Source organism: Buteo buteo, chromosome 12 (assembly GCF_964188355.1).
Source record: "Buteo buteo chromosome 12, bButBut1.hap1.1, whole genome shotgun sequence".
Classification (NCBI taxonomy): Eukaryota; Metazoa; Chordata; class Aves; order Accipitriformes; family Accipitridae; genus Buteo; species Buteo buteo.
In genome coordinates this window covers 1410672-1428715 of record NC_134182.1, presented here as the reverse complement: position 1 = coordinate 1428715, position 18044 = coordinate 1410672, and the positions used below count along the sequence as shown (strand labels likewise).

Below are 18044 nucleotides of genomic sequence, written 5' to 3'. Positions count from 1 at the left end.
TTGGCATTAGGTTCTCTTTGACTTGTTGGCTGTCAGGCTCAAGAGCACTGGACTCCTGCATGGTATAGCCGGTAATTGTCACCCTTTTAGTTTGTGCTGCTGACTTGAAGCATGGTTGCGTCTGCCAAGTTTATGCATGGAGTGAGCTCAGGTGTTTGCAAGGTGAGTTTGCCTTCTTCCCTAAGAGACCGGTTCTGATTTAGTCATAAGCAAAACCTGTGGAAATGTAGCATGTACTTCTGCCGTGACCTGTACTAATTTTGTCATTCCTTCCCCCCGCCCCTTTTTTCCCCAGATAAATGGCTCATTTAAATTGGGAGCTACTAAAATATTCTCTGGCTGGCAAATGCAGTGCCTAGCAGCAGTCATCAAGGACGAACCAAACATGAGCGGAGGAGGGGAACAGGTCGACATTCTTCCGGCCAATTATGTGGTCAAAGATCGCTGGAAAGTGGTGAGTAGCTCTGGCTTTGTGCTTCCTTTGGTGCCCCAAACAGATCTCCTCCTCCTGTAGTAGTACAGAAACTTGTCTAGTTAATCCTGGGCTCTAGCAAGCAACAGTGGCATGGTATGGTTTGACATGTTAGTAAGATACTGCGAGAAGATGTTTAATATTGCTCTAGTGCTTTTTAGACTGTCTGGTATTTTTAGAAGACTAAACCTGCCAAGGATTTTTAGGTAGGATTGAACTGTTGCAGCAGGCTGAGTCATCTTTTGGTAAGAAACTTAGATTTTGAGTCACTGTGGCAAAGAATACTTACAGGCATGCCGATAAATAAATTACAATAAAATAAAATAGTTTAAAAGCAAATGTTTAAGGCTGAAAGGTCAGCTACTTCAAAAGTCAGAAATTCTGTAATTAGCTTGTTGGTACAACTTCTGTGTAAATTTATTAGGATACTTTTTAAAGTCATATCATCACATGTTAAGAGTTTTAGTTCTTCATGGGACAACTGTCTCATCTGTTGAGCAAGCTGTATGGGGTACACTAAATTAGTAGCCATTTAATGTTTTATGAATTCATTGTATGGCTGCAGATCTCACTATCCATTTAAATTCATGGCATGAGTTGGCCATTTAAACTCAGATCTTTATGTTTCTTACTGTTGTGGTACCTGTGCCATATTTTTTTTTTTTTTTTTTTTTTTTTAATTCATGCTTTTACCAGGTGATACAAGAGCGAACTATTTGCTTGCTTTTACAGATAGGGGTTTAAGGTTAGTTAGATCTTGATTTTTATTATTTTTTTTACAGACTGGTTAACATTTATGACCAAAGCACATCTCCACTAGACATCATGGGCATCTAGGCATGCTCACCACTTCTTCTATAGGTTGGACCTGGCTGTCTTGCCTTAGGCACTCAGCAGATGAGCATGTGATTAGTGATGGCTTGTGATTAGAGACTTCAGCATCTTGACCAGAATCATGCAAGAATGCTGTGGTAGAGACATGGGGAGAATCTTGTCCTCTAGACATGTGTTTCATGGCCACCAGATTTGTTCAGAGAGTGCAGTTCCTCTTACGTATAAGGCTTTCTCTTTAGTTGTAAAATGAGGTCTCTGGGATGGTGGGGGAAGTAGCATTATATTATCACCTCAGTTAAAGAAACTAGAATATAACACGTGAAAGGATCATGTACCTTTATACTTTTTGAAATTCTGTATGTGTTTTCTGAGAATTTTTATTTTCTGGCTTTAAAAGCTTTGCTTTTAAAGAGCTGAAGAAAAATTTAAATCCTATGTATGCCATTGTGTACGTTTTTATAACTTGGATTACCAGCAGTGTCTGATCATTAAACTTGCAGCAGAAGCCTTACTCGTTTTAACTACAAGTGATTTGTAGTAGCAGCACCAAGTTATTTCTCTGTGCTAACTAGTTACAGTACAGCTGCCCTGTGAGTTTTGCAGTGGACTCTGAAGAGCAGAGGACTAAAGACACTCAGGACTCTGAACTTGCTTCAGTTCCAGGCTGTGGATAGGTTATTTTCAACAGCCTGCTTCAGACAACATACTATCCTTTTGTTAGACTTGCCTGGTGCCTGTATCTCTTTATTGCCCTGGACAATTCCACCTTGCTGTGTTCTTGTTACTCCCCCATCGCCTGCCTCTCTTCATCCAAGCACTTTGCTCCTGCTTTGTCCGCAGCCTTAACTTTTCTGTTGGGCCTACCCCTGAACAACCTGTTTATATTTAAGCAATTCAAACTGCTCTTCATTCTCCATGCTTCCTGAGAGCAGATGGAGAATCTCAATTTTCTCTGTGATTAGATACCAAAATGGAGACAACCCCTATCCCCCTCCCAAAGCTTTCTGGCACAGCTGAAGTAAAGTCTTGCTGTGCTCTTGCAGCTCTGGGCTGGAGCACATACACTTGTTTTGGCAGGATGATACATGTGCAGGTTAACTGACGTATAGGGCTTGAAACATGCTCTGTGCTTATGGACTTCTCAAAAAATAGCGCTTGCAGCTTTCATCTGACCCTTCCTGCACAAACAGAAATTTCCCCAGAGCCTACAGTTTGGTCAGATTGGTGCATGTTCTTTGCAAAGCTGAATTTAGACACTGTCCTGATGCTAAGCGATTGCTTCAGGTGCATGGCTGCAAATAATCATTCTTCTCCATTCTCCTTTATCCTAGCTAGCTTCAGCTTGTACCATTCCTACTGTTCATCAAACTTTGAGTTTCTCCTTCATAGATAGGCGTGCTGAAACTTATGTAAATGGTGGGAGTATGTTTTTTAACACAGTCTAAACAAAGTAACTTTGTTCTTGGAAACAGCAGAACTCTTAAAAGCACCAAAAACTCCAAATAAAGCCTAAAATATGCTCAGTTATGCTCATAGGGGAGCATTTCAAACTAATTTTAAATTTGGTAGAGGCACTAAATGTGGGATTCACTGACTTCATTGTTGCATGAGTCTGTGACTGGGGACTGCTACAAGCTCTACCCACTAACTCTGCCTTAGAAAATATAGAAATGTGCAGCTATGTTGTTAACAACAACTACCGCTAACTAGAGAAATAGCTTTTTATGTTTTATAATGTTGGCTCACAGTAGTCTTCAATATTGCAGTGAGGTCATTACCCCACTTGAAGGCCCTGGGAAGTTACATGACTGCTAAAGGGCGTAAATAGCAACAAGAAATTCTAATTCTCAGCTCTGAGTATAGCTGGGAATTTGGCCTTTTGCTAGCTCAGTCGTGTGGTGTGAGCTCTCATTGAGCAGTCATTTCTGCCCCCCTAAAAGTGCACACCCTTTAGGCAGGCCTTCTGTGCTGTTCCCTTGCTGTGCTTGATGTTGGTGTGGGACCAGTCAGAACTGCAAGCTGTATGGGGCTCGAAGTAGTCTGGAAAAAAATATAAAAATACCTCTGTTGGCTCAAGGAAATGCATAGCATAGGACCAAGTGGCAGATGAAAAAGGGAGCGTACCTTAAAGTGAGCATACAGCTGTAACATCAGTAGTAGCATTTTTTTATTTTATCTTAGACCTTTCAGAATCTAACCCATAGCATGCAAGCCAGACAGTCCAAGCTTTGCTGTGAGTGATGGATCCTGCTCAAGCAGGTGTGTGGCATATTTATGTGATGCTGGGGTTCAGCTGCCAGAAGGTTTTTTGTGTAATTTGTCCTCCCATTGTGACTGTCTTTGGCTGGGCATCTGCTTGAACCTTGTAGTTCTTAGTGCTGGCCTACTTCCAGTATTGAACCAATTTCTAATTTTAGATCAGTGTAATGTATTCCTTGAATTCCTTTCCTCCTCTCCTCCTATATGCTGGCTGACAAAGATTTGACAAATGAAGATGTTAGTTCTCTGCAGTTAGCCTGTTGGTAGTTCATCTTCCTGCCGCTCCAAGTCAGTAAAGTTTGGCTGTCTGACAGCAATGCTATTTTCGTTCTTATTTTTGGAGAAAGGCATGGACCGGGAGTGCTTATACTTTTTATCAAAACTTTTGGACTTGAAGAAGCATTCTTTTGAGTCATCATTCTTTACTTGCAGATGTTTTTGATGATTTGACTGGATGAAATTTGGACAGTACTGGAACCATGTGACTTGCTGAGACACCAGAGGGTGACTTGATCCACACGTGGTCTGAATTATGTGAACTGCTTTGTTCGGGGGGGGAACAAAGTCAAGCATAACTTGTACTTGCTTTGAACTGGGTATAGATGTTAAGGCTGAATGGATGTATCTCTCTTTCACCTAAATGCTTTGTATTGGGGATTCAGTTGGCAGCTCCTGCACTGAGCTTTGAATACAATTGGCAACCCTTGTACGCAGGTATGCTCTTTTGTCAGGTGCAATCCATGCTTTGGTTTCTACCAGGTTTCTGAGGTTCTTGAACTGAAGTTTTGGTTACACTTGTCCTTCTGTTTGTTTTGGAAACCTTGCTGGAAGCCACACAAACTTCTGTGGACTCTTCACCTTGTCTTGGTCACAAAGGCCATTTATGGTTCCAAGAGGGAAGCTGGGACAAGGAAGGTGCTTTGTCAGTCTTGGGGCCTGTTTTGGTCTCACTCTGTGCAGAATTGCTGTAAGTGGGCTTTGGCAGGTCTTCAGATGATTTAGAATGTGGCTGGTTGGCTTCTCCTTGATTGGCTTCTCAGTTCATGTCTGTTTGATATGTTAGTGTTCCCCCGAGATCAGTATAACTCCAGTCCTCCTGAGCAAGTTGAGTGGACTCTCGGAGTTTGGTGAATGTAGGTCAGCTCTTCCTTACCTGTTGTTAAGTCAGATGAGGCCTGCTAGGCATTTCTGGATCAAGTAGCCCATTGAGTTGGACTGCAGGAGTTGCAGGCTTGACTATACAAGTGCTCCTAAAAGGCAGTCACAGTAGTCACTGTTTGACCTTGTCAACATTTGAAGCCCGTGGGTGACAGCCTTGACCCTGGCTGAATTCACCATAGGTCGCTGTCGCTAGGTTTGGTCCTTTGCTCTGGATTCAGAGCACATGTTCTTTTTCCTGACCTTGCCACCAATCCTGAGACTGAACCACTCCTCGTGCCTTGATCCTGGAGCATTTTCCTGGGAAGGTCTAGTCTTTATATAATATCCTTGGAAGGCAGATTTTGTTTAGAGCAGTGGTGTCTTATATGCTTGCTGAATGAGAGATTAAATTTGTAATTGAAGGCTGTTTTGGGAGTGGGGGGGCTTGGTTTTTTGAACTGTCCCTCTGTGAGTGCTGATTTCTGTTTAGTGGGAAGACTGTGTATTGGGTTGGTTTTTTTATAGGCTCTGAAGGATTGTGCTGCAAGAGTCTTTTCAGGATAAATCCAAAATATTTCAGGAAGTCTCCTTTAAATAGACTTCAAAGGGAGCCATCTGTGTCCTGTGTAACTACTGATACATCCAGGGGGGCTTTTGGGAGTTGCTTCCCCCATCAGGACATGGCTGTTTTATGTCGGTAGTCCTGGGGGACAGTCCCGTTTGGGGAATTCCTGGAATGCCCTAGTTGGAGACTGCCACACTGAGGGGTCAAGTAGAGTGGCTTTTTGTTAACAGTTTGCTCCAAGGACCTAACGTGGCATGAAACCTCTCAGAATACGGAAGAAGCTCTGCAATGAGCTGTATAGTCATTTGGCTGTTAGTGGGATGCTGAAAGGACTGAAATCATGTCTGAGATGCCGCTTACTTAATTTTAGTTGTCTGTGTGCAAGTTCAGATAGATACCTGTGTTTCATCAGATGAATTGTTCACTTGATTGCGCAGGCTCTAGGGGAAATCTGGACACCCAGCTCACATGCATTTAGGTAGAATGAATCCTGCTGGTGTTGTCAGCCTGTATCCCAGTCTTAACAGTAAAGAGACTGGTGGAAGGTAGGAAATAGGATGAGAAGAGAGTATTTCCAGAGCAGTGAAGCTTAGCATGGGCTGGTGATTCATGATTACCACTTAGGTGATACTTGTTAGATGTTCCCTTTTCTTCTTTGACTTTGTTTAACGGTTTCATTATTTGTTTATTTTCTTGAGTGGTATATGCCCATCTCTCCTTTGTGTCCAGCAGAAGGCTGTGCTGAGTTCACCTTAGACAGTGAATTCCCACAGAGTACCCAAGCAATGAAGAAAGGCCCATGTGGTGAGCTGCTGACCTCAGCCAAAGCCTTGAGTTGCAGGATAACAACTTGCTATGCAACAAAGAAAAGTAAATGGGTGCCGGTGGCCACTGGATGTTGCTGAAAAGTCAAGGAGGATGGCAGTGCTGGTAATCATAAATGGGACCATCTGGTCCCAGCTGGGAAAAGTATGCCAGAGAATAATTTCCATAAGAGGGTGAGAAAGGATGTGGGGGAGAAGAGACAGCTTGAGGGCTCTTGGACAGTGAGGTGCATCCATTGGGTGGAATGTGTGTATAAAATTAGTTTTCTGATACAGTAGAAGCTCTGATCTTAATCTCACGTCATCTCGCATTTGTTGCTCTGTAGACTTATATGGGTCCTCTGATTTCGCTGTTTTCCCAGGTGAGCAGTCTTAATACCTGTACCTTCCCGAACCTGCTTCTGATGCACATGTTCTTTTTTGCTTTCTGAGGTAGCAGTCCTAGTCTGTCCTTTATTTTTCCAGGCTCCTGATCATTCTCTTCACCCTGAAACGAACCACTCCTAACCCAGTGAAAGCCTCTAGCAGCAAGGTGATCCATATTGTGCATTGTACATGACTAACCTTCCTACAGATCCTTATAGTGCCGCTATCCCAATTATATTACTGTGTTGTTCCATTTATATTGTAGTAGCTTTGCATTTTGACAACTGTGTTGGATGTGAGAGCTGTCCCTGTTAAGGCCAGTGAATGGAAAAGGATCAATGTGTGCTTTCGTGCTGGCTCAGCAGTATTTCTCCCCAGATCCATTTCTTGAATTTGCAGCCCAGCAAGATGTTTGGGTAGCCTATGTTTCTTCTCCATTCCAGCTATGTTGTGTTATATTTATTACTGTTGACTTTTGCTTGTTATGTTACCCACTTTCTCACTGAGACTTTTTTAATCTTCCTCAAAGTCCTTCCAGATCCTGACTAAACTTCTTGCCTTCTGCAGCTTTTACTGTCCCTTTCCCTTCTGTGTCATTAATACATCAGGCAACAGAAAATCTTGTGTACTGAATCCTGAGGTATTAGCTGGCATGTTGTTGCTATGCTGAAGGGAGCATTGTTTTGATAGAAAGATTTTTTAGTAGCCAGCTCATTTAGTGTGAATTTCTAAGTAGAAGTAGGGCTGCACTGTAATAATTTATGAATAATATGTGGTGACCTACTTTATTGGGCTGTTTACTGTACGAATATGCCTGTTTAGCCCAGTGGAAGGTTGTGAGTGAAAACAAGTAAAAGGAGAAGAATGGCTTTGGACAGCAACTCTCAAAGGGTTCAGAGACAATAGTCAGGCTGTTAATATGGAAAATAGCACCTTCTTCATGCAGAGCTGTTTTTCTTGACCTGGGAGCTAGAAAAGCAAATGGTTTGGGTCACCTTAAGAAGGAAAAAAACCCCTGCCCTTGAGAGGCAGGGCCCTTTGTTCAGCAAACTGGACAGATGCACAGGACAGGCCTTCTGTGGAGCAGAAGACACTAAAATATCATCTAAACCTCATTAAACGTTGTGTAAGATACATGTTTGACTATCTGCCTGATTTAAACTTCTTTTTCCCTTCAAGTGTTATTGCTGCTGTTGGAAAGAAGCAGCGCTTGGGGCTTCCTGAGCACTTGTGAACAGAGGGAACACAAAATGCTGAAGGAAAGGGCTCTGCAGCAAGGTTCAATGAACAAATGCTAAGCAGATCAAAGGAGCCCTGATCTAGCTCTGCTGTAAACCTGAATTTGTTCCTGGGCAGCATAGTATGCTTTAGATATATCCAAGAGAAACAAATATAAAATTATTTTCCTGGCATAGACATTGACACTTACAACACATTAGGAGTCTGTCTTATACATGCATATGTATAACTATATGTGCATATGCTGTCAAGTCTCAGCAGAAGGGGAATCAAGGAATCACCTTCCAGGAAAGGCAGAGGATTCCAGCTTGCTCTCTGAGTGGGTGGCTACTCTAGAACAGGCAGACGATCTATCTCTAGTAGGTGCATATCAAATATGCTGAAACTTAGACATCTTTAGCTTTGAGTTTATGTCAATTGAAATTGTTTTGATTTCCAAGTAGTGATATCCTTCTATTGTGAAACAGTCTTTAATTTTGCTCAGAGACACAAAAAGCATCATTTGGTGTGTTTTAAAATTAAAAATTAAAAAAAAGAGAAAATGAGAAACAATGGAGTTGTACCTGCAGCTTGTATGTAACTGTTTTGGGGTAATGCAGTTGACAGTTCTCTGAAATGTGATACTGAAGTAACCTCAGTAGCAGAGCAGGTCAAGCATCCTGTAAAATATTACCGTGGATGTTTTGTTCTGTATTTAAAATCCTGTGAATGAGATGTAAACTTCATTTAACTTATTTCTTGAAAGCATTAGTTCCAGCTACCATGATTGTGTTTTACTGCAGAGATGTTTGTTGAAAGGAATTGACAGTTTTTATCTACTGTGGTCTAGATAGTGGTTCTACTATCTCCTTGAAGGGTCTTTCCTTGAATTTTGGCAGGAACATTATTGAGCTAATAGGCGTTATCATTTGCTTTTTAATGTATCACGTGTCATCACTTGCTAGGCTTGTTCTTTGTTGTTACAGCGAAGAATTTATACATAGCACAGTCAAGTGGGTAGCTGGGCTTTTGCCTAGCTGTGCAGTGAAGGTATTCAGGCACAGCACAGATTGGGAGCTGAGTTTGTTCTCCCTCTGCAGTAAAGAAGCTAGTGCCTGGCTTGGGGAGAGCCAATTTGATGTTGTCTCTCTTATACATTGTACCAAACCTCTTTGTACTTTTCTAGTTGAAGAAGATTGGTGGCGGTGGCTTTGGGGAGATCTATGAGGCAATGGATCTGCTGACCCGTGAGAATGTGGCCTTGAAGGTGGAATCAGCTCAGCAGCCCAAACAAGTTCTCAAGATGGAAGTGGCTGTCCTGAAAAAGCTGCAAGGTAAGGCAGAAAGCTCTTTGGAACTGCTAAAGGTCACCGTGCATGTTAACAATTAGAATCCGAAGTTGCATATGTTTTTTATAATTTTCTCTTCAGCTTCTATCTATATGTGATGTTACATTAGTTCATTCAGCTCAGAAAGTTATTGCATTCTGCAAAGCGTCCTACTCAAGTGAGTTCCAACTACAGGGACTATTTCTGTCAGCCAGGCTATAAGAACAATGGGGAGACTTAAACTGAACTATTGGTACACTGGTCTGTGCAGTCTAGCGATGCTGATCAGATAATAAGGAACAGACCAAGCGATGTCTGACTAAGAAATGAGGGTAGCTGATTGCCTCCCAGAAGATTGGGGCAACGTTTGTGACTATAGCACTGTGAGCATCATGGAGTCTCCAAGTAAAATGGTTGATTAGTAGATGAGTGCAAAAAGTGGATAATGTGAAGTATAAGGAAACTGGCAGCTGGTTAATTTGTCATGTACATGACTGTCCTGAAAGCAAAATGTGAAGTGATTTTTAGGTCTTCTAGTTTTGGGAGTGGTGGTTTTGAATTATGTTAATTGGAATGATATGCCTATTCTTAATTTTCCCTAACGCAGTTTTATATTGGTTTGGATGTGGAAGTCAGCCCTAGGACCATTGATTTCTATAGTTGAACCTAAGCAAAGCTTAAAAGCAGGTTTCAAACTGACTGGGAAGCAGCAAAATGGGAGCCTTCCTTGACTCATGTCCAACCCTGCTTCCACTTAAGAAATTACACTGAAGGGGTACTTGCCTTATGCCAGAACACTGTTTTCTGTGTGCTCAGGTGAAATTAAGGCTGAAAGTTAAAACTTCCTCTGCTGATCTTTAAAGTCGCAGTCATTCTCAGGAGTGAACTAGTAGAATAGGGTGAAAGAAGCCAGTCGGTATCCCAAAGGCTTTTGCGATGCTGATGAGATACAGTTTAACACCAAAGGGTGCAAGGGAGCAGTCTCGCTGCAGTTGTTCCTGGCTGAAGGAACGGTGAGGGGGCTTCTACTAAAAACTGATTGCTAGGGGAGGACGTAAATAAGGAATTTCCAAATCTGCCTTTGAGGAACTGAGAACTGTTTGCTGAAGTGCATTGTGCATGGATTTCCTTGTGAAGGCAAGGCCAGCTATTGACAGGTACAGTTTACATGTTCTATATAATATGTCTTTAAGGGCATGTTCCTTTTTGCAGGATTCCCACGTGGGCTGAGGAAATGCCTTCCCATGAAGCAGTGAGCCCTTATCACCAGGGCGCATGTTTCAGAGATAGCGTTATGGCCCTATGTCAGTGTCTATACCTCTGCCCTTGCACAAAATCTCCAGAGATATGATTGAATTGGAGGGTAAGACTGTTGTAGGTCTTGTGGAACTGGTGTTACTCAATGTTTGTGACAGATAGCCTCTAGGTAAAAGTCAGTGAATTATTTTTGAAGGTCAAATAGTTTTCCACAGTTCAGCACTTCTAAGAGGAGGACTGATAAGGCCTTTTTTGAATACACTGTATTGTAATAGGTGCAGCTGCTCTGTGTAAAGAGAACTGAAACAAAGGAGAAATCAACCCAGGTTGTTAGGAGGAAGCTTTCTGTTGATCCGTGAAAGGCTTGGATACATAGAGCTCCCAGAGAACAGCAGAGCAGGTGGCTGAGGTCTGAAAGCAATGTAGTGAGGGCAAGCAAGGCAGAGATTTCGTTTTTTTCATTTGGTTGTATACTTGGAACTGCTCTGAATTAAGAGAGGGTGTGACTGTGTAGAACAGCTGATTACCAAGAGGCAATGCTATCATGCTGGCTAGTGTCAATATGTGTTACTTCCAGGGCAGAGAATGCTTGAAAGGAATGACCTGAAGTCACCAAATCAGAACTAGCATCAGAAAATGTGCAAGGACTTGACTAATATTCGTGCTTTGCCGCCAGTGTTTATTTCTGGAAAATAGCTGAGAATACCAAATGCTTGAAAAAACACCCGCAGTTGTCCACAGCATGATCCAAGTAACGGGAGAAGGAGTGGTGGCATGTGGAATTAGGAAAGTCCCTTGGCAAAGCAGTTAGCAAATATTAAGGGACAGAAAAGACAGAAGAAGCAGAATTGGCTATGCATCAGCTAACCTGCATTTAAGAATGACAAATTGCTTCAGCCATATTTTTACAAATCAAGCTGTTCTGTGAAGAATTTAGCTTTTTTGGTTCAAGGTTAATCCCCAAATGCCTTACTGAAATAAATGATAAAGTTAAAATAATAAATAAGGTTGAGACAGTGGGGACTCATGTATTGTGTATGTTTTCTTTGTGAGCTGTTGTGAAGACGTGAGAAACATTTCACAAAGGGAGATTCTGATTTTATCCAACCAGCTGGTGGATGGAGGAAGTTGGTATTGCCATAGGTGATATAGTTGGTTCATGGTTTTCCAGGTGAAAAGTGAGGGAACAGTGTTGTCTAAAATTCCTCTGTACTTTTCTGGTAGAATTGAGCATTGCAGTTCTTAAATAGTGTGGCTTTACTGTTTTCTATTTAGGTATCACACCAGCATTAAAGGACTAATGAGTTGCTGCTCTTTTCAGAGCTTGTCATCAGGGTCTTGCAAGTAGCTAGAGCTTCACAGAGTTTGGGATAGAAGAGGCTGGCCATTAGCCCATACTGCAGACCTATTTCAGAACCTGATTTGGGTGCAGCCCGACCTCTCAGTGCAGTAGCTCCTGATCGGTTTGGACTGCAGGCTGTTGCCAACAGTCAGACTTTCTGGGACACTTTCTGGAATAGCCACATAAGGAACACAGCTGCAGGTCCCTCACAATGTCCCTTCTGCACTGGCAGTCCACACAGAACAACTGGGGAACGAATCAGTTAATGACTCTTCTAAGAGAGTCTCTATACCTTCTAATAAACACTGTGTGTGGTTTTCTACTGTGAGGGTAGTCACTTTTTTTTACTGTGAGGGTGGTCAAACACTGGCACAGGTTGCGGAGAGACGTTATGGAGTCTCTGTCCTTGGAGATATTAAAAACCCAGCTGGATGTGGCCCTGGACAACCTGCTCTAGCTGTCTCTGCTTGAACAGGGGAAGTGGACTAGGTGATCTCAAGAGGTCCCTTCCAACGTAAACGGTTCTGTGATACTTGTGCTTGGCTATGTGAGATCACTGCCACTTCAGTATCTCTCAACTGCCCTGTAGCATCATTCTGTTCTGCTCTTGATTTGATTTTTCTAGCTGTATAGTGCTTTTTCTTTATCTGTTTAGATATTAATGTCTTTGCCAAAGGCAAAGTTCTTTCTGACGTGTTACTTGCAAGGGTCATAGATTATCTTCTGACCAACCTTCCAAATCTTCATACTGTCTTGGGGCTGGGAAGTACCAGCAATGGTGCCCTTGTAGGCTTTGGGTGAAACATGATTGAGAAGTCAGCTTACAGAGTTTCTTGCTCAAGCAGGTGATGAGCTGAAACTCTCAGTTGTCCTGTTGTTGCACATTTACCCAAAAAGTTTCCAGCAAAATTTCTGTCTTTTTCTTGCCTTCCATGAACTATTTTAGTGAAAATCAGAACCTCTTGGTCCCACAGAGTTGCTGTAGAGTATTTCCTTGTTCAGGCTGGGCTTGAAAGGCTCAAGACATTCTGTCTGGTGCTACTCTATCTGGCCAATTCTAATCAGAGCACCACAAGATAACATTATTTTTTTTCACCTTTGTCAAGCACTCTTTGGCTTACATTGTCCTGTTGCTCCCCTTTTCTGACAGGGCCTTATCACTGTTGAACCAAAGCTGTTTTCTCAGTGTGTGTTGGTAAGCTTGCTTGGGGAACAGAGAAATTGCATTCTCTTTTTGGTACCATTAGGAATGTTGACCTCAGTATCACAATGTGTGTTACAGTCCTTGCTGCTCAAGGAGGCCTGCATCCTCCACAGTGCCTGATTTTACCCGTATCATCATTGCAGCACGAGCAGATGGGATCCTTCATGATGCCAGGCCTCTTCCATGGGGAGTCACCATTTGAAAACAAGTCTTTCTTTCCAGATCCTCACCACATGGTGGCATTCAGGCAACCATACCTTGTAGAACCAGTGACCGCTACAGATTACAACCTTGGACCTGTCTTTTACTTGAGATCGCACCATGTGTTTACCCACTGTCTGCTGTAGGTAAAGTCCTCTGCTCTTTATCAACACCAGCCTGAGCAACCCTTTTGGCCCTGACTACAGGACTTGCTCACCACTCCTATTGGGCTTGATTATCTCTGGCTTATCTGTCCCTTCCATGGATGAAGGAGTAGGCAGGACTAAGTTTACCTGGAGGATCAGAAAATTTGCCTTCCTTGAAGAAGGCTGCTGTACAGTTCCCAGGTACCGGGTGTCATGGAGAGTCCAAGGAACTGCATCAGAGACTAGACTTTTGCAGTAATAGATTCTAATATACACATTTATCTCTAAAATGTGCAATAAGTAACAAGCAATATGGAAATGATATGAAAAATTCATAGTGTACAGCAATAAGAAATGTGTGTATGTAATTGGTAAGTATAGAGATAATAAAGTGATAGTATGAAAAAAGATAATAAGAAAAATTATTTTATAGACAGCTAATAGAGAATTACCCTACTAGGGATGAAAATCTTACCTATAACAAATTCAGAAACTGTTTCAGGGGTAGCTTGGCACATCTGCACAGGGAACTTCTGCATGAATACAGCTTCTCTGTCAGAAGAATACTATTTTAGTGCCAAGTTCTCATTTTATTACCTTAATCACTACTGTAAAATAATCTTTAAGTGAGATAATTGTATATGATTGTACCATTTGCACATAACTTTAATTTATTGGGCTTTTCTACTTTGCAGTGAAGCATTTTGAAACCAAGCCTAAGCTGCATTGGCAAAATACTTCTTCTTGCAGATACAACTTGTCTCCAGCATAGAAGGTTGCTGGTTCAGTTGTATATGCAAGTGTTTTGCTGTGCAGATGAGCCTTTTGATCACATATGTTAAAAAGCAGATGGAAATAAGATGTGTATGACTAAGGGAACTAGCAACTTGCTTATCCAGAGAGCAAGAAGGGTCTTGGCTGGGTTTTCTGTGTTTCACCCTCTTAAGTTATGTCTACATTAGTGAGCAGTATAGTACCAGCAGATCAGTGGATAGAAGCAGTTGCTCAGGCCTATATATCTCCAACATATATGGCTTGGGGATTTTACATTATAAACAGCATATGTTTGGGGGATTTGCTTTGGGTTAGTTTTAATCTGGTTCCCCTGTCTGAGGGACCAGTTGTTGGTTTGGACTGTCTCCATTAGGATTTGGGGACTGTTTGGTGTGCACCTGGAACGGAGCTTCTGGGTCTGTTTGCTCAGAAAAGTTTACGTGACCCAAAGCCACTCTGTGAACAACGCTGACACACGGTAACTGCAATGATTTAAGGCAGTATGGGGGCTTGCTTTAAAACCTCATTGCTATTATAAATCAGGACTCTGAGACTCCTGTTCTTTGGAATTATGGGGAGAAAAAATGGGATGGTTTCCTGTGATTGAACATGTGGAAGGAAGAGTCCTGTCACTTCTAGAAGAGCAGATGTTTTTCCACATCTTCAATGCTTTTCTAACCCTTTAGAATACAGACAGACAGAAACCTGCCTGCTCTCTTTGTGACTTTTTTTCCCACCCTGGATTTGCTGTGGAGCAATGTTCAGATGGCAAAGGAGCATCTGTGAAATACTATCTGGACTCTGTTTCCCATCTCTGGGGTCTCTGAGGTTAATCAAAATGCAACAGCTCTGTTAGAACAGCTCTTGCACAGATTTTGAGGTGCTTGGCTTGGGCTATCTCAGTGTCAGTCTGCCTTTCCAACAGCAGCCTTAATTGCAGAAATAGTAAACCAGTATCCCTGATTAAATCCAGTGGATTATTTTCTCTAGCTTTTGGGCTGTTGCAGAGAGGGGTGTGGAAACCATCTTTACATGGCAAATCAGGCACTGTGTCTGCTCTAGATGCTCAGCTGGGGATGTGTGAGGCCCAGCAGCAGATGCTTTGAATTCAGTAATTTTTCCTTACCCACTTCTTGATAGGTCTCTCTGGGAGCACTCTGAGGGCTTGTGAGACTAGGGTGGTGCAAAAAGATCGCTTGCGAGGCGTGCACTTCAGATGCCTTCTGGTCCGCAGGCTCCCCAAAATCTGGATGTGGCCACGGCATTCAGTTTCTTTTGCTGGGATTCTCCTTGGAGCAGCCTAACAGTCAGATTGTCAGTTAAAATGGCCAGATTTTTCTGGTGCTGAGCACTGTTTGCTGTTCATCTGCAGTGACAATTTTGCCCTGGCCTGAGGCTACGAGGCCCCATATACTTGCCTTTGACCTCACTCAGCAGCCAGATATTCCTAAGCGCTCTTCAGTGTGTCATTTTCTTTGTAAATGCCTTCTTTTCAGTGTAACCAATCTCATTGCGTAGGACTCTGATGAATTTTATTCTGCAGTGCAGAGATCTTCTGCATATTGAGTAGTTGTGCAAGATGCAGCCTGGACACAGGCATTGTAGTTTTTGAGTACCTGATTTTATTACAGCAGATAGTGAAGCAGGTCTGTGTTGCTTGTTTCCCGTTTACTGCCAGGGGTTGGACAGGTAAGGGTTTCCTAACAAAATAAGGGAAGAAAAGGGATCTTGCTTGTTTTTTCTCATTTACTAGTCCTAGTCTTTTCTTTTTGTGTATGTGAATTTTTCATGTTAAAGTGGTGCCTTAACAATCTGTGATTCAGTTTCTGTTACTTTTATAGACACGTTTTATATGTTTCTACAGTATTTTGCTAGGTTGATGTAAGCAAGCTATCTGTAAAGGCTGGAAACGAGGGTAAATTACCTTTGGCAGGTTTTTAGGCTATCACAGGGTGGCAGATTCATACACCTGATGTAGCTCTGGCCTCTCTGCCCAGCACTGCATTTTTCCATGTAGAAGAGTCATATGGATGTTTGAATGAACTGGCATTTGGGCCACATGTTTTCTTTGTCAACCGTGGTGTCATGGGATGTGGGAACAACATGGGATGATTTAAAACACACTTTTTTGAGACTGTGTTGAATTCTTACTCCTTCACTATTCTGCCTTTCCCTGTGTGGGATCTATTATCAGTTGCTCATCTTAGTTTTTAGTGGTCTTGGGAAACAAGTGGAGGAAATTATGCCATGCAAGGTCAGGCAGTTTTACCTTTTACGGTTCGATTAGAAGCCTTTTGGTTTTATGTCCATTAGCTCATTCATTTATTACAGAAGCACTGGCAAGGCTAACCCAGTTGATTAAATCCTAGTTGATTACTATTGTATGATGTGGTTCTTTAAGCCTTACTTCCAGCATAGAATTTGTTTTCTTTCATGTTCAAAAATCCTTGTCTCCAGCTGAGTTGACAAGTCCCTGAAGTCAGCTAGTTTGTCTGGCCAGATAAAACTTGCTAACTGCAAAGAAAAGAAAACTGTATGCTAGTCAGCTTTGCCAAGCTACAGACACCATTTCCAAGTAAAGTTAGAAGATAGTAAAAATAACTCTCATTTCATTTTCTAGTCCTGATGGATCCTCCATTTCTTTAGAATATTTGTACAGAAGTGAATTCAATATCCCCACAATACAAAATCTGTGGTAAGCTGATAAACCTGATACTGGTGTTGACAGGTGAATAAAAAAGAGGATAGCTGTAAAATGTATATTATATCTATAACATAGAGCATGAGATATAGTTGCAGCTTTCCAAATGCCAGTGAGAGCAATTGTATAGCTAGATGTCCACATCTGTGCATATAATAGATACCGTGGCAGTGCCAAGTGCTCAAGTGGGTTATGTCATTAAGCACTTGGGCTTTTTCCTACGCAGTTGCCTTCAGGGTTGAGCTGCTGGATGGCTGTGCCATGGCGGGTTATTTTTGGCCAGCAGTATACTGTTGGTTTTGATACTTCATGTATTACCTGAATAAAAAGAAACTTGACTGATGATTCTGGATTTAAGCTGAGCTTGTGATTAGAGAGATCAGAGGTTGCTGCTGATGCAAGAGGCAGACCTTAAAGAAAAATGAGTGTTTGACATGGACAGATCCAGAGTGTAATTTAGGCTGGTGGGGGCACCTCTGGAGGTCTCCAGTACAACCTCCTGCTCCAAACAGAAAGAAATAGATCAGGTTGCTTTGGGCCTTTTCCAGGGAAGTTTTGAATGATCTCCAAAGATGGAGATCCTGCAGCCTCTCTGTCCAGGTTTGACCACCCTCGTGGTGAAAAAGAAATGACACCTAATGGGAATTTCCCATGTTGCAGCTCCTGTCCAATGCCTCTGTGCGCCTCTGAGAAAAGTCTGGCTCCATCTTCTCAGCACTATTCTGTTACCTGGCTCTGACCAGCAGTTAGATCCCACTCTGCTGCCTTCGTAAGGCTGAACAAACCCAGTTCTCTAACACTTTCTTTGAATGTCACATTCTCCTTTTCCTGCGACCATCCTGGTGGGCACTGCTGGACTCGCGCTGTTATGTCAGGGTTGGTCTACTGTAGAGGAAATGCAAGAATTGGTAAGGTAACAGTTATAAAAGTAACAATAATTGCCATGAGATTTATGATAATCTATGCAGTAGAAGTTTCTTCAGTGTTTTGGGTGGACTATTAGCAATGAGACAGCTCATCTATGGAGATGAATCACAAAATAATTTTAGCATAAATTTAAAAGATTAAATTCTTGAACTCCTTTGGGGAGAATAGTGGTTATTTGTTTTCTGCAAGTGAAAATGCAGGAAATATGGAGTCTGGTACCAAAAATAGATACTTCAAATTGCAACAGCATCACATATTTCTTTCTTAGTATTTATTTGATTAGTTTTATTGCTGTATTGAAAGTACATTAGGAATATTTAAGAACTTAAATGACTAGAAGATTGGCAGGAATGTTCGATTCCAGCAGTTTGAAATTGATCCATGTGGAAAAATACATTCAAAAAAACCATCATTTAATTTTTTAAGTGCTGTGTAATGAAAGTTTTTCATGTAATGAAAGTTTTTAAGTATTAACATGGGGCGTTT

The 18044-nt window shown here is 41.9% G+C and overlaps 1 protein-coding gene across 1 annotated transcript in view; it reads left to right on the top strand.

Annotated features, from left to right (window-relative positions):
* The first annotated feature begins 293 nt into the window (after nt 1-293).
* Nucleotides 294-18044, top strand: part of TTBK1 (tau tubulin kinase 1) — a 102797-nt gene continuing 85046 nt past the window's right edge. The window contains exons 1-2 of the mRNA XM_075042390.1: nt 294-454; nt 8865-9012. Coding sequence (XP_074898491.1) covers nt 347-454; nt 8865-9012 — 256 coding nt within the window. The 5' untranslated portion in view covers nt 294-346. The remainder of the gene's footprint in view (nt 455-8864; nt 9013-18044) is intronic.